The 14,848-nt window shown below is 45.0% G+C and overlaps 1 protein-coding gene across 1 annotated transcript in view; it reads right to left on the bottom strand.

Annotated features, from left to right (window-relative positions):
* Nucleotides 1-7,746, bottom strand: part of ADCY1 (adenylate cyclase 1) — a 676,474-nt gene extending 668,728 nt beyond the window's left edge. The window contains exon 1 of the mRNA XM_029587086.1: nt 7,617-7,746. Within this exon, the coding sequence (XP_029442946.1) occupies nt 7,617-7,746 (130 nt within the window). The remainder of the gene's footprint in view (nt 1-7,616) is intronic.
* Nucleotides 7,747-14,848: the final 7,102 nt, after the last annotated feature.

Here is a 14,848-nt window from a genome sequence, read left to right as displayed (position 1 = left end):
CAAAATTGAGCGTCCATTTTCCAATCTGTGGGCCGCGGGCTGTTTTTTTTTTTTTTTTATCTTTGGGGCCTCCGACTTATTTTCTCTATGATATTAAGTCGGAGGGTGTACAGAAAAGCAGAAAAAACTGCTTTTCTGTACACTTTCCCGGTGCTGGCCGAAATGTGCGGCTTCGCTGCACATTTGACTTTCTGTATCGCGCGGGAATAACTAATAGGCCCATCAACATGCATTTACATGTTGTGGGCGTTATTAGTTTTGTGGGGGTTGGCAGCGCATTTTTCAGGCGCTGCCAACATCCATGTAATTCTAATTGTCCCACCAAAATCAGAACTAAAAATCAGAGCATGCATGAAGTACAGCCAGGATTTGATTGGCATGTTCTTTATGATATGCTGGATAAGGTGTAAAAATAGCATTGAAAACTCGCGGCCAAACGGGGGCTAAAGGTGCGCTCGGCTGAGCACACCATACTGAATTGGCCCGTATGTAAAAAAGAAGGGCTTTCAGTGGTTTTCTAAAATTTTGGGTGCAAGTCATGGTTTTTATGTGCTTCGGGAGTGTGTTCCATTTTTTTGGGTGTGTGTTATAAGAGCTTGTGCTCTTACCATTCTCTTTTCTTTAGAGATACTTTTTGGGTAATGATTTTTATCTCTCTTTCATGGTCCTGGATCTTCAGTTCCTGCTCTTCACTCCAGGAGTCCTCCATGATCCTCTCGCTTATTTAAGGCATTCTGTTCTTCGTTGGTACTCCTTGTTTTAGTCCATGGTTCTTGAACCTTCGTCTTGATCTTTGTTCCATGTCCTGGTCTCTCAACAGATCCCATATATATATATATATATATATATAATATTTATTTATTTATTTTAAAACTTTTCTATTCCGTTGCTAGGTTAAATACCATCGCAATGGTTTAGATGTAGGCACATATTTAATGAGGGTAAAAGCGTACTATAGTACATTCTAACAGGTGCCGTCAAAGGTTCGGTTACAATATATCATTAGACATAGTCATTTAGCGAAGTAGTTCATGACCAATTGTACCAAGGTACTTACACTGGTAGTTTTATTACACATTGTATTATAGTTATGTTTTATTATGGTGGAGAGTTCATAGACTAATCTACTGTATAGTCCTATATATACACACAACGACCCTGACTGTAGAGCTTTGCAACAAATTTATTTACTGGTTTATCCTGTCCTTCCAAGATAACTCAGAGTGGATTCCAGTAAGCATAAAAAGTCAACTTGTAATCAAAGTAGATGCACAAGACATACAATAAAATACTATATCATTGAATAGCAAACAGTAAAAAAAAAAAAGATTTATAAGGAACATCTTATACACATAAAGTCACTTATGTGGTAACTTATTCCACCAATTTGGAACTACATAAGTGAATTTCAGCCACAGCCAAGTTAAAGGCGTGTGGTGGTGGAAACATCACATAATTACCCTTTTGTGACCATGGCAAGTGAGGAGGAATGTATGGGATCCACTGCTCAACCACACAGATGGGGCCCATGTCATGCTGGGTCTTAAATGTCAAGGTTAAAGCTTTAAATTAATATGCTGAGCAATCGGCAACCATAAAAACACTGATTAAAGCCTCTCCTAGGAGTCACACAGTTTGCATGCAAAGATCAGGAACAGTCATTGAATGATGTCAGCATCCTTGAAAGATGAAAGAACTTGCCTTCAGGAAACCATTCATGGCATTGATTTTCATGTTCTATTACATTTGGCCCATTTACTTTTTTTTTTTTTCTGTTGTATATTGTCACTTTCAAGTCTTGCTGCAGCAGATAATAAGATATGTCACTCCATGGGGTCATTTAAACCGTAGCATTTTCTGTAAGTATTGCAGCTTGCTACCTTGAGTTTGATCACAGAATAGTATAGAATCAAAATACAAGAGTTATAAAACCACAAAAAAAGAAATGTATTCAAGATGTATTTGTAGTCTTTGTTAAATTACATTTATTCTGCACATAATGCAGATATGTTTTTTATTCTAATTCTAATAGACAGGAGTTGACATGTAACTATGCAACATTCCTGCTCTTTTAGGTCAATACTGCTGTCTTTTTTCAGAGTCATTCTGATTTTTCAAGACATGCATTGGGAGAATGTCTCTCAGCAGGTTCAGATTTAGGCATAGGCAATGTAGGCAACTGTCTAGGGCAAATGGTCGACACAGTTTTTTTTAAGCAGGGGCCACTTTGGATCCAAGGAAGCAGGAGCAGAATTGGGTCAGGTAGGGCAGACTTTGTCTAATCTTTTGGCTGACCCGGTGGGGGGGTGGGGGGGGGGTGGTGGGAGAGGGGGTTGTCCCTTTTCAATGTTATAGCTGACCAGAGGGTCCCTGTCGTGACCTTTCTTCTTTGGCCATCACTACCCCTTTTGTCCCTCCCTCGTTTGGCTTTTAAGTCAGCGTAGGTGTGCAAGTATATAAATGTATATAAATGTGTGTGTGTGTGTGTGTGTTTATGAAGCTTACATTGCTGCTGCCATGCTGTATCTATTCTATTGTGGGCCAGCGTGAGTATGTATGTATGTGTGGAAATGTGTACCTTATACCTTACACTGCGTTGTGCCTATTCCATTTCCTCCTCCACCTCCAGCCCTCCTCCTTAGTTCCTACCCCCACCCCCTTACCTTGCCCCTCTCAAATTACACTGCCTCTGCCTGCCCTTGCTAACAGCTGGCACATTGAAAATTGTGCTCTGTACCTCTATTCCTCCCCTTGAGGTGCTCTTTCTGCTGTTGGCTATGATGGAGTTAACCTCCTCCTCCAATGCTGTGCTCTTCCTGTTGCTAGCTGCAATGGTATCAATCTTCTTTCCCTCTTCTGTACTCTTCCTGCCGCAGGCTATGATATGCATCCTGCTCCTATGGTATCAGAGGAAAGGGGGCCTTACAATTTCTGTGGGCATCATGTCTTGACTGCTCCTATTTCTTTGACTCTGAATATGCTCTGGGGCCAGGTCAGGAGGTAGGAGGGGATGCGGGGCTTAGGTTTCTCAGCTCAGCAATCTTTCTCTCCCACTCCTCTTTAATTCGCTGCAGAGCCAAGATGAGCCATGACTCTTTGCTGCCACAATCTGCCCTTCTCCACTACAGCTAACTGTTGAGTCAATCTGGGACAGGAGCAGGGGCCCAGGCTTTTCAGGCCTTAGCAACAGGGTTGGTTCAAGGGGATTAGATGCCTTAGGCGAGCCTTCTCCCTTGCGCCCCCCCCCCCCCCCCCCCCCCAGTTTCGGCCCCAACTCCTACCTCATTCTCAATCACGCCCGCTGACTGTGTGGTTTTCTGGGTCACGAGCAGGTTGGGCACTGCTCGTGGCCCGCCAAATCTCCACTCCTCTTTGCCACCGCTTGCGGCCCCATATGACTCGCACCTAGTGGCGCACCAAGTGTCTCCGACACACGGGGGCTAATGCATTTGTTTGCCTCTCCAGCATCCCCCCCCCCTTAATCCTTCTTGTACTAATGCTTAAAGTCACAGAAAATCAGTGGCGTCTCTAGACAAAATAATTTTTTTTTTGGGGGGGGAAGCCAAAATGACATTTCTTCATGACACCCACCTCTATAGCATGGATCTTGCTTTAAAATTGGTTATAAAAAAAAAGTATTAATAAAAAAGTACAAAGGGTCTTCTGCGTAATTTTAAAAAGCTGGCCAGTTTCATACTTCTAGTAAAACTACTATAAAATTATTTGATAGCCTCATTCAACTAATTCTATATGGCTATGAGAGTGAAGTCTGGAATATATAGGAAGGGACAGAATTTCAGTACAAATCCTGCACCTCCAGTTCTGTAACTCTGTGCATCCACTGAAATTCCCCCAAACAATGGAGCTTGGATGTTTCCCTTACAGCTCATCATACTAAAAGATATTTTCAAATTCTGGTGTCACCTCACAGTAACAGCAGCACAAACACCTTCCACTGCCAGGCACAGTGAGGTAGATCTTTAAAAAGTACGCGCACGCGTACTTTTGTTCGCGCAACCGACGTGAACAAAAGTATGCCGGATTTTATAAGATACGCGCATAGCCTTGCATATCTTATAAAATCCGGGGTCGGCACGCACAAGGCAGCGCAAAATCGGCAGCCTGCGCGCGCCGAGCCGCTCAGCCTGCCTCCTTTCCCTCCGAGGCCGCTCCAAAATCAGAGCGGCCTCGGAGGGAACTTTCCTTCTGCGTCCCCCCATCTTCCCCTCCCTTCCTCTACCTAACCCACCCCCCGGCCCTACCTAAATCCCCCCCTCTACCTGTGTTGGGCAAGTTACGCCTGCTTGAAGCAGGCGTAACTTGCGCGCGCTGCCTCACATCCCCCGGCACAGGCAGCAGTGCCGGGGGACTCGGGACCGCCCTCCCGGCCCGCCCCAGAACCGTCGCCATGCCCTCGGACTCACCCCCTCCCGCCCCTTTTACGAAGCCCCGGGACTTACGCACGTCCCGGGGCTTTGTGCGCACCGGCGGCTTATGCAAAATAGGCGTGCCGGCATGCGAGTGCCCTGCGCGCGTAAATCCACGCAGGGCTTTTAAAATCTAGCCCAATGTGAACTAACACAAAACCCCACAAAAAAGACACTCAAAATGTATACTGCAATCCCATCATAACATAACAGTAATAACACCAAGGACTCAAACAACAATAATCCTACCTGTGAATAAGCAAGGGTAAATATTACACCACCTACTGAGGAAACAAAACAAACCCGATTTCTATAGATCCCTATACAGACACTACATGCTAGCAGAATCTCTCATCATGGTCACACACATAGAGCAGAGACAGACCCTCACCAAATACAGAATACAAAATAAAGGAGCACAAATTAGAAAAAACTGAAATGGAAACCCCAAGACGCCAGACTCTGTGTATTAACAATGGAAAAACAGAACCACCATTCCTCATAAAACAATACAATCAAGAAACATAAAGCATCAGTTATAATAGTAAAACCATACTAATAAAATAATATTTTAAAACTACTGATAAATAGAATTTCTATTAATTAAAATCATATACATTTTTTACAATTTCCCAAACACCAAATATTGTCGAGGATTAGGAGGTTATCCTCTCTCTCTCACACATATTCACATGTTCATTCTCTCTCACACATATACTGGCACATACATACACTTTAATGCTCTTATGCCCACCATATCCTCTCGCTCTCACAGACACTGACACACTCTCAAGCTGTAAGACACTCTCTCCCCCTCCATACATACCCCCCCCCCGCCACCCCCACACACACACACACACCCACACTCTTACTCCCCTGGATTTTCTCATACACACTCATGCTCTCACTCTCACTGGCTCCCTCACATACACACAAACACACACACCCAGGCAAGCTCCCAGTCATTCTCACATACACAGACCCCAGGCAGGCACCAATTCATTCTCACACACACATACACCACACATAGGCAGGCACTTATTCTCACACATACAAACCCCAGGAAGACACCCATTCATTTTCATACACAGGCACACCCTCAGGCAGGAACCCATGCATTCAGACACACATACACCCCCAGGCAGACTCCCATTCATACACATGCACACACTAAAGGCAGACCCCCTCTCTTTCTTTTGCCAGCAACCTCAGAGCCTCTCTCATTCCTCTGCTGCCATTGTCACTGCTACCACGTAGCTATTGGGGAGATGCTGATTGCTGTTACTGGCACTGAAGCCCATTCTGCTGCCTCCTCTGTGCAGGCCCCGTGGGCTTCCACTTCCTCCATGCTGATCTCGTACATTGTGAGATCCGCATAGAGAAAGTGCTACTCTTGCACATTCCCAAAGATTACATGTGCCAATCAGTAAAAAGTAATTTATTTATTTTTTACATTTGCTGTCTGATCTTAGTTTTCTAATCGGTTGGTCACAGGCTTTTTTGTTCCACTTTCCCTTTCTTATTTTTTTGCCAATTCCTTTTATATTGTCTTTTCTATTTATTTTCTCTCCATCTGTCTTCTTCCCTCAAACACACAGTCAGGTTCTCATTCTCACATGCTTTCTCTCTCTCTCTCTCACACACACACAGGCTCTCACTCTCACATGCTCTCTCTCATACAATCATTCATACACACAGTCTCTCACTGGCACATGCTGACTTACTCTCACACACACACAGGCTCTCTCTCACTCACACATGCTGTCTTGCTCATGCACAAGCTCTCACTGTCATATGCTGTCTCTCTCACACATACACAGAGCCTCTCACATGCTGCCTCTGCAAACATTCAGATCCTCACTCCCTCACACAGTCTCTCAACTCATTCTCACACACAATCTCTCATCTCTTCTCATACACGCACACATACACACTCTACAGGCCCTCAGCCTCTCTCTCACCTCTGGGCCTTCTCTTCACGGGTCACCGCAGGATGGGCTCTGCAGCGGCCCTGATCTTCTCGGGCCGCCCACCATGTGGGATCCATGGCAGCGGCCCTGCTACCGGGCCTCCTCCTTTTCTCAGGCCGCTGCGACTTGGGATTTGCGGTGGCCCGTAAGCACTGCTCCTCTTCTGCATGCAGCTGATGCTCCTCCTCCTTCCTGTCCGTGCGGCTCCGGCAACATTTTTCTTCCGGGGCCACATGGGCAAGAAGAAGGAGGAGCACCTGCATGTTTAGATGCGACCTTTTTCTTCGGGCCGTGGTGACATGAGCTCCACCACGGCCCTGCCGATCTTCTTGCTGTATGTATCCGGCACACACTTGCCGACTTCAGATCGTTAGACACTATCACCCCAAGGTCTCTCTCCTGCTCCGTGCACATCAGCCCTTCACCCCCCATCAAATATTCTTTTGGATTTCCACACCCCATATGCATGACTCTGCATTTCTTGGCATTGAATCTCAGCTGCCATATCTTTGACCACTCTTCCAGCTTCCTTAAATCCCATCTCATTCTCTCCACTCCTTCTGGTGTGTCCACTCTGTTGCAGATCTTAGTATCATCTCCAAAAGACAAACCTTACCTTCTATCCCGTCCGCAATGTTGCTCACAAAGATATTGAACAGGACCTGTACCAACACCGATCCTTTTGCCACTCCGCTTAACACCGCTCTCTCTTCAGAGTTAGTTCCATTTACCTTCACACATTGTCTTCTGTCCGTCAACCAGTTTGCAATCCAGGCCACCACCTCGGCACTCACTCCTAAGCTTCTCATTTTATTCACATGCCTCCTGTGCGGAACCATATCAAAAGCTTTGCTGAAATCCAAGTGGATGACATTGAGCGCTCTTCCTTGATCCAATTCCCTAGTCACCCAATCAAAAAAGTCAATCAGATTTGGCGTAGTCAGGCAATGCAGAGGTCCGGGCTTGGAGAGAGTCAAAGGTGTAGTCAGGCACTGCAGAGGTCATGTCCGAGAAGGCAATCTGACAAAGGGTTAGGAATCAGGAATGCAGGAATGAAGGAGAACAGGAACAGGAGTTTGCAAGGATCAGGAACCAGGAACACAAGAGAATCACCAGGAGGTAACGAGTATACAACCAGCATGGAGACCTGTTGCAAAGGTGATCATTGGAAGCTGATGTTGCGATCCTGCCCATGGCTAGACCACGAGCAGTCCCTTACCTTTCTCTGCCGTCAGCCAGCCTTCCGATGCCGAAGTTCCCTCGTGGCCTGGAGGCCGCCGACACCTGCCTTCCTGCAGCCTGGAGGCCACTGCCAGTTTTGTCGCTTCCCGCAGCCTGGGAGCCGCCATCGACCAGGCCTTCTTCACAGCCTGGGAGCCTTTGACTGGGCCTTCCACACGGCCTTGGAGTCACAGTACTCTTCCTCTTCAGCAGCCTGGAGGCCACCTGAAAGCTCCTCTTCCACGGCCCGGAGGCCACTATCGTTTGGGTCCTCTTCTGTGGCCGGGAGGCTGCCACCAGTGTTTCCGAAGCCAAAGCCCCGTCTTCGGTCTTCTCTTCTGCAGCTGGAGCCGCCCTCTGCTTTGTTTCGCGGCAGGAGCCTCCTCCAACGCTTCAGGCCTGCTTCTTTCTTCACAGCATGGATGCTGTCCTTGTTCCTGCCTCCTTAGATGCGGGGCTGCACCTCTTCTCAGGATTTAAAGGGCCAGTCCTTCTGGCTCCTCCTTGTGATGTCATCCAGGCATTTCCTCTTCAGCTCTACAAAATGGCTCAGCCTTCAGTCAGTCTTTGCCTTTGCAACGAGTCAGTCATGGAGTCGAACCGGTCCTGGATCTTCAGTTCCTGCTCTTCACTCCAGGAGTCCTCCATGATCCTCTCGCTTATTTAAGGCATTCTGTTCTTCGTTGGTACTCCTTGTTTTAGTCCATGGTTCTTGAACCTTCGTCTTGATCTTTGTTCCATGTCCTGGTCTCTCAACAGATCCCATCCTTTTGTCTTCAGATGTCCCAATGTCTCCGTGTCTTCAGATGTCCTGATGTCACTGTGTCTCCAGATGTCTTCTCGTCTTCAGGTGTTCTGATGTCTTCCTATCTCTGGATGTCCTGACATCTCCTTGTCTTCAGATATCCAGACTTTCCAGTCTCCTGATGTCTTCGTCCATCATGTTCCAGTCTTCCCTGTGGTCCTCCTCTCTAGAAGTTCCCTGATGTCCAGATGCCATAGATGTCCTGATGTCCCGAGGTACCAGTGTCCATTCATATCCGATGTCCTACATTCCATCTCTGATATTCCAAGTCTCACTTCTGATGTCTTTTGTCAGGTTCCAGTCCTGATGTTCCAAGTCACCAAGTTCTAAATCTTGATCTAGATGTCCTGAGTTCCAAGTCCCGATGTTGCTGTTCCAAGTCTCAATCCTGATGTCCTTTGTCCAATCCTGATCCTGAAGTACCATCAGTTCCTGGCTCCAGGTTCAGCTTCACTCACCCCGGACCTCGTCTGCAGCTGTCCTTTCCTGGGAGTAAATCCATTCCTATCCAGTGTCCGTTTCCTGATGGCTGGAGCCCTCTTCTGGCAGGATCTGTCTGTGAGTACTGCCCGGATTTCTCCATTGCCCTGAGCCTGAGTCTTGTGCTTGTTCTGCTCTCTGCATGGTCCGCAACCAGCCATGGGACAGGGTGGTTTGCGACAAGCCCACATTGGTTGTGTAGGGCGCCCTGAGGGGCAGTGCCTGCCTAAGTCTCCAAGTATCCTGAGACCTTGTCCTTGCTCCTTCCAAGTTCCAAGCCTTCATGTAAGTCCTTCCAAATTCCAAATTCTTCGTGTGAACTTTTCCAAGTCTTCAAGTGAGCCTTTCCAAGTCTTTGTGTGAGCCTTTCCAAATCTTCGTGTGAGCCTATCCAAGTTTCCAAATCCTCGTCTGAGTCCTTCCAAGAGTCCTGGTCTGAGTAACCAGAATCTCGTTTTGGTGTGCCGGTTTTCCCGCCCTCCCCCCAAATAATTCCCGTACTCGATTTAACAATTTTTCACGATAAATCGAGGGAATTCCTATTGTATCGAGTCCCTTACCGATTAATGACGATTTTAAAATTATCGGACGATAATTTAAATCGTTAAAAAACGATTCACATCCCTACTATATACATTTCTATAGAATATCAACCAGCATATTTAGCTACTTGGGGGTTTTAGCCCTCAAAAAATGCCAGCATATAAAAAAGAAAAAAACCTGGCATTTGCTTTGATTGAATACACAGTTATCCTCCACACTTTATCCTTTCCACTGTACCCTAAGTCTCACCCATGTGAAGCAATGCAGCTGGGCTGTTGGGTACTGGTCATAAAATGGGATCCATTGTTCAGACTGCTGCTGCCATCTCCTCTGCTCCAATTCTGATCTACTAATGGGTCAGTGCCCTCATCTGCCTCTTGATCTGCTGCTGGGGTCCATATATTCTTGACTCTGCCTCCTGTCTGATGCAGAGGTCCACACCCTTCTGGAGGACCTAAGTCTGCCATTCTCCCTCCTGTAGGCCACAACTCAGCCATATGATCAATTGCTGGGGTTTGCACCCTCCTGGGATCTCTACTCCATCTTCTGATCTGCAGCTGGGATCTGCACCCTCCTAGGGACCCAATTTTACCTCTTCTGCACAGTCAATGTTGTGATGCTTTTTTCCTTAGTGGGGGAGATTTCTTTTACTTGGTTTTATAGCTCAACTAGGCTCCTGGCTTGCTCATTTTTCAGTGATTCCAGTTCAGTTAAGTCTATTACTAGTTATTCATTTTCACCCTGCCTGGAGAGACCATCTCTCCTTAGCCATTGACACAGGCCGAATTGTTAAAAAATATCAAGTGCATTTCCATCTTATCTAGCCTTTCTATTCTTACTCTGACAACCAGGTTCCCAAGGGTTCTGTCCTGTCCTGTCACTCAGGGTGCAGATCTGTTTTTTTATAACACTGTCTTTCAATACATTTCTAACACACATCCTTCTTTTAGTCAAAGTTCTATAATATAGGATTTTGGTTTGCAATTATTTGTTTGTGACAAATTTCACTGTAATTTGCATTAATAGTCAGGGGGTTGTTATGTGCAAATCTGCTAACCTGAAACTCTGAATCATCTCTTCAATAGGGGTTTAATCACTTTCACAGTAGGGGTCTGATAATCGTTTTAGACTTGTTTTGGTTTTCTCAGTCTGGCATGTGTTAACTACAAAAGAAAAAGATAAAATATTTCAATGGCAGCATATTCTTTCTTTCCCCCTCTTCTGGGAGGAGGAGGATTTCATATAGAAAATGCACTTGACATAATCTCTATACCTCACACTTCTTTAAAGATGGAATTTGGAGCAGAGACCCTTGACTTGACTGCATACAAGGTGATGATACATACAAGGGATGTGCAATCATTTTTCATGCCAAATTCGGAAAGGTTCAGGAGAACCGAAAAACAATTGAATAATTGAACTTTTTCCAAAATTTTGGAAAAATTTAATTTTTCGGTTAGTGCGCGCTAACGAGAGTTAGGGTGCACTAACTCCCATTAGTGCATGCTAAGTCCCCATTAGTGCACACTAACTCTGCCAGGTTAGTGCGCACTATCGAGAGTTAGTGTGCACTAACAGGAGTTAGCATGCACTAACCCAAAAATCAGGGCCCCTGAAAAAAAAACCCGGACCGTGGGAAAAATGAAATTCCCGTGGGGGCCCCGAAACAAAGCCCGATACGAAATTTTTACCGAAAGCACATCTCTAGTACATACTAATTTACTTTATAGAGTAAATAAAAAGGACTATTATTCATTTATTTAATTTAAAATCATTTAAATCCCACACCATCCAAAGTTTGGTATGGGGTACATAAAAACGTACACAATTTCAATGATCACATACATAAAACAGTACATTAAAATCACAACTATGCCTTATATTCCATTTCTAGGAGGACTATGCCAATGATTAATTCTAACTGAAGAAGTCATAAGAACATAAGAAATTGCCATACCGGGTGAGACCAAGGGTCCATCAAACCCAGCATCCTGTTTTCATCAGTGGCCAATCCAGGCTACAAGTACCTGGCAAGTACCCAAACACTAAGTAGATCCCCTGCTACTGATGCAGTAATAGCAGTGGCTGTTCTCTAAGACAACTTGATTAATAGCAGGTAATGGACTTCTTCTCCTTTTTTAAACCCAGCTACACTAACTGCACTAACCACATCTTCTGGCAACAAATTCCAGAGCTTAATTGTGCGCTGAGTGAAAAAGAATTGTCTCTGATTAGTCTTAAATGTGCTACTTGCTAACTTCAAGGAGTGTCCCCTAGTCCTTCTATTATCAAAAAGTGTAAATAACCAATTCACATGTACCTCTCAGGATTTTAAAAACCTCTATCATATTCCACCTCAACCATCTTGTCTCCAAGCTGAACAGCCCTAACCTATTTAGCCTTCCCTCATAGGGAAACTGTTCCAGCCTCTTTTATCATTTTGGTTGCCCTTCTCTGTACCTTCTCCATCGCAACATTATCTTTTTTGAGATGCGGCAACCAGAATTGTACAGAATACTCAAAGTACAGTCTTACCATAGAGCGATATACCATGGAGCGATATGTTTTATTCAGCATTCACTTCCTAATAATTTCAAACATTCTGTTTGCTTTTTTGGCTGCTGCAGCATACTGAGCATAATTTCAATATTATCTACTATGATGCCCTGAACTTTTTCCTGGGTGGTAGCTCCTAATATGGAACCTAACATCATGTAACTACAGCATGGATTATTTTTCACTATATGCATCACCTTACACTTCTTCACATTAAATTCCATCTGCCATTTGGATGCCCAGTCTTCATGTCTCACAAGATCCTCCTGCAATTTATCACAATCCGCTTGTGATTTAACTACTCTGAATAATTTTGTATCATCTGCAAATTTGATTACCTCATTCATCGTATTCATTTCCAGATCATTTATAAATATATTGAAAAGCACCAGTCCAAATACAGATCCCTGAGGCACTCCACTGTTTACCCTTTTCCACTGAGAGAATTGACCATATAATCCTACTCTTTGTTTCCTGTCTTTTAACCAATTTTAATCCACGAAAGGCACCTCCTATCCCATGACTTTTTAGTTTCCTTAGAAGTCTCTCATGAGGGACTTTGTCAAACGCCTTCTGAAAATCCAAATATACATCTTCTGGCTCACCTTTATCCAGATTTTTATTAACCCCTTCATAAAAATGAAGCTGATTTGTGAGGTAAGACTTCCTTGGGTAATTCCATGTTGATTGTGTTCCATTAAACCAGGCCTTTCTATATGCTCTGTTGGGCGGATTTTAAAAGCCCTGCTCGCGTAAATCCGCCCGGATTTATGCGAGCAGGGCCTTGCGCGCCAGCACGCCTATTTTGCATAGGCTGCCGGCGCGCGCAGAGCCCCGGGATGCGCGTAGGACCCGGGGTTTTCTGAAGGGGGCGTGTCGGGGCGGGGCCGAAAGAAGCGGTGTTTTGGGGGCGGGACGCGGTGTTTCGGGGGCGGGCCCGGGGGCATGGTTTCGGCCCGGGGCATTTTGTGGGCATGGCTGCGCCCTCCGGAACCGCCCCCGGGTCGAGTCTCGGTGCACCAGCAGCCCGCTGGCGCGCGTGGAGGCGTAAATCCGTGGATAAAGGTAGGGGGGGTTTAGATAGGGCCGGGGGGTGGGTTAGGTAGGGGAAGGGAGGGGAAGGTGAGGGGAGGGCGAAAGAAAGTTCCCTCCGAGGCCACTCCGATTTCGGAGTGGCCTCGGAGGGAACGGTGACAGGCTGCGCGGCTCGGCGCACACCGGCTGCCCAAAATCAGCAGCCTTGCGCGCGCCGATCCAGGATTTTAGAAGCTACGCGCGTATCTTATAAAATCCAGCGTACTTTTGTTTGCGCCTGGTGCGCCAACAAAAGTACGCGAACGCGCTTTTTTAAAAAATCTACCCCTGTGATTTTAATCTTTAGAATAATTTCCACTATTTTTCCCAGCACTGAAGTCAGGCCCACTGGTCTATAGTCCAACAATATTGCATAAGAAACTACACTAGATAAGAAAAACATTGCAAGCCAATATTTATATTTTATACTTGTATTCCAAGATATATGCCCAACTTATTTAAGAACATAATAACATGCCATACTGGGTCAGACCAAGGGTCCATCAAGCATAGCATCCTATTTCCAACATTGGCCAATCCAGGCTATAAGCATCTGGCAAGTACCCAAAAATTAAGTAGATCCTATGCTACTGATGCTAGTACTAGCAGTGGCTATTTTATAAGTCAAATTGATTAATAGCAGGTAATGGACTTCTCCTCCAAGAACTTACCCAAACCTTTTTTAAACCCAGCTACCCTAACTGCACTAACCACATCCCGTGGCAACAAATTCCAGAATTTAATTGTGCGTTGAGTGAAAAACAACTTTCTCCAATTAGTTTTAAATGTGCTACATGCTAACTTCATGGAGAGCCCCATAGTCCTTCTATTATCCGAAAGAGTAAATAACTGATTCACATTTACCCATTCTACACCTCTCATGATTTTAAACACCTCTATCATATCCCCCTCAGCCATCTCTTTTCCAACCTGAACAGTCCTAACCCCTTTAGTCTTTCCTCATATGGAGCTGTTCCATTCCCTTTCTCATTTTTGTTGCCCTTCTCTGTACTTTCTCCATCACACCTATATCTTTTTTGAGATGTGGCGACCAGAATTTTACACAGTATTCAAGTTGTGGTCTCACCATGGAGCGATACAGAGGCATTATGACATTTTCCGTTTTATTCACCATTCATTCACTTCCTAATAATTCCCAACATTCTGTTTGCTTTTTTGACTGCTGCAGAACACTAAGCCGATGGTTTCAATGTATTATCCACTATGACACCTAGATCTCTTTCCTGGGTGGTAGCTCCTAATATGGAACCTAACATCATGTAACTATAGCATGGCTTATATGTCCCTATATGCATCATCTTGCACTTATCCACATTAAATTTCATCTGCCATTTGGATGTCCAATCTTCCAGTCTCACAAGATCCTCCTGCAATTTATCAGAATCCACTTGTGATTTAAATACTCTGAATAATTTTGTATCATCTGCAAATTTGATTACCTCACATCGTATTCCTTTCCAGATCATTTATAAATATATTGAAAAGTAAGGGTCCCAATACAGATCCCTGAGGCACTTCACTGCCCACCCCCTTCCACTGAAAAAATTGTTCATTTAATCCAACTCTCTGTTTCCTGTCTTTTAACCAGTTGTAATCCATGAAAGAAGATCACTATCTATCCCATGAGATTTTACTTTTCCTAAAAGCCACTCATGAGGACATTTGTGAAATGCCTTCTGAAAATCCAAATACACTATATCTACCAGTTCACCTTTATCTAATGTGAAAAATAAAGGACCATCATACCACCC

This window comes from Rhinatrema bivittatum, chromosome 2 (assembly GCF_901001135.1).
Source record: "Rhinatrema bivittatum chromosome 2, aRhiBiv1.1, whole genome shotgun sequence".
NCBI classification, from domain to species: Eukaryota; Metazoa; Chordata; class Amphibia; order Gymnophiona; family Rhinatrematidae; genus Rhinatrema; species Rhinatrema bivittatum.
This window is presented reverse-complemented; position numbering and strand designations above follow the sequence as displayed.